Genomic DNA, 1,753 nt, shown 5'->3' on the forward strand with positions numbered 1-1,753 from the left:
CAAAAAAACTCAAATCAAGGTTTTCATCCTCAGCACGTAACAGTCGCGCTTACTAAAGCATCAGCAAGGGTCTGCATTGGGTCTTTAGATCCTTTTACAGCATTTATCTGCGATTTCAGCTCTGCGATTGTTGTAACGGATGATGCATCGAAAGGCAGGTCAGCTACCGGCAACGTTTTAAATACAGCCGTCGAAAGATTACGCAGCTGAATTACTTTCGATTCTCGGTGGAACCTTTGCATCAGACCGATCGTAACAGATGATGGAACGGATACGGCTTTCTGTATGCAGTACGTTCGTAGACTCATTGCAAAGGCTGTCAGAAAGACGTCTGTAAAGCTACAACCGTCTAGCGAACATTTCACGTTCTTGATTACGTTTATTACAGGCGTCGTGCAATTTACTTGCTCACTGTCTGCTCCAGCCCAACAGACGATTTTATCGTCACTCGGTTCCTCGCCAAAGAATGGGTTGTGCTCTCGTTTGAGAAATATCTCATTTATCAAAAATCTCGGACCTCTAAAAGCCATCTGAAGGATATTTTGCCAAGTGATGAAGCTCTTCTCGGAGGGCGAGTGATTGGCCGCTTCTGGATTCCACACGTGCTCTTCCGATGTGCCTGTACTGTCCAGAAAATCCTGGCAGAACAATCGGAATATTGCAATTCCATCAGCGATTGAATGGTGGTACCTGAAAAGGACCTTTGAGCAAACATTAGTACAAGTTCTGTTTCGTACCGTTCTAGCAATTTTGACATCTGTTGTGCTCTCACCGGGTACAGCAACACGCTGCTATCTCTCTGGGAACGTAACGGCTGGCTTCCAACGAGCAGCTCCCAACTGGTACCATTACAATCGCGACTGCTGATTGAGCCAATTAGTGTGCTGAGCTGCTTGCGAGACAGGCCGCCATCATGGTCGGGAAGTGCGTCGAGTTCCTTGACATAACGATCAGCCCACAGCGGAAGCCCTTGTTCTAGCCAAAAATAGTATCCCCATTGAAAACGTCTTTCCCAGAACATCTTCTGATAAACTTCGTCCAATTGATGACGTTTCAACCGATTGCGAAATATTTCTAGCAAATCATCGCTGCCGTGAGACGCATGTGCCGGCTTTTCAAACAAAAGCAACACGTTTGCCATAGCCTTCGACGAGCGTTTTTGCGCCGCCCAAACGACGTCCGATCCTTCCATCAATCCTCGAAACGATGAGCCATATTTAGCAGCAAGTAATTGTGCTACGATTTGCCGGTGCACTTGAAACAACGCCAGGATTAGTACAAGCACGGGTAAAGCTAGTACGATCGCTACCAGCAGCACCGTATTTACCAACGGCGCTAGTGGCACGGTATTTTTATATTTCATTACAAACGCGAATCCACTCTTCTAAAGCAAATACTAATAATCACCAGCACTCGAACTGTGCATCCAAACTACTGATTCAAACATAAACCTAGCGAATCAAGCCGGCACTGTACTCTGTTATCAACAGACAGCAAATAAGCTACGTTTAACTTCTTATCGCGTTTCTCAAACTGAACGCAAGAAATGTACATTGAACAGACTTTAGACCGATAACACGACACTTAGAATCTCAAGTCTGACTGTGCATTAACCAAACGATTTTGTGTTAGTACAAGTGTAACTGCCACGAATATAGTTCGACGCACGCCACGCTTCGACAACAAACCGCCGTGATAAGCTGTTTGCACGCTAGTGTGCCGGTTAAATGTTCTACAAAAAGAACCCGATTCC

At 45.6% G+C, this 1,753-nt stretch overlaps 1 protein-coding gene across 1 annotated transcript; it reads right to left on the minus strand.

Moving 5' to 3' along the window:
* Positions 1-599: 599 nt before the first annotated feature.
* LOC126568572 (uncharacterized) lies at positions 600-1,284 on the minus strand. Its single transcript, XM_050225070.1, has 2 exons — positions 773-1,284; positions 600-690 (listed from the first exon to the last, which is right to left on the minus strand). The coding sequence occupies exons 1-2, from the start codon at positions 1,190-1,192 to the stop codon at positions 670-672; spliced, it is 441 nt and encodes a 146-aa protein (XP_050081027.1). The 5' UTR covers positions 1,193-1,284; the 3' UTR covers positions 600-669.
* Between the last annotated feature and the right edge of the window lie 469 nt (positions 1,285-1,753).

This window comes from Anopheles maculipalpis, chromosome 2RL, assembly GCF_943734695.1.
Source record: "Anopheles maculipalpis chromosome 2RL, idAnoMacuDA_375_x, whole genome shotgun sequence".
Classification (NCBI taxonomy): Eukaryota; Metazoa; Arthropoda; class Insecta; order Diptera; family Culicidae; genus Anopheles; species Anopheles maculipalpis.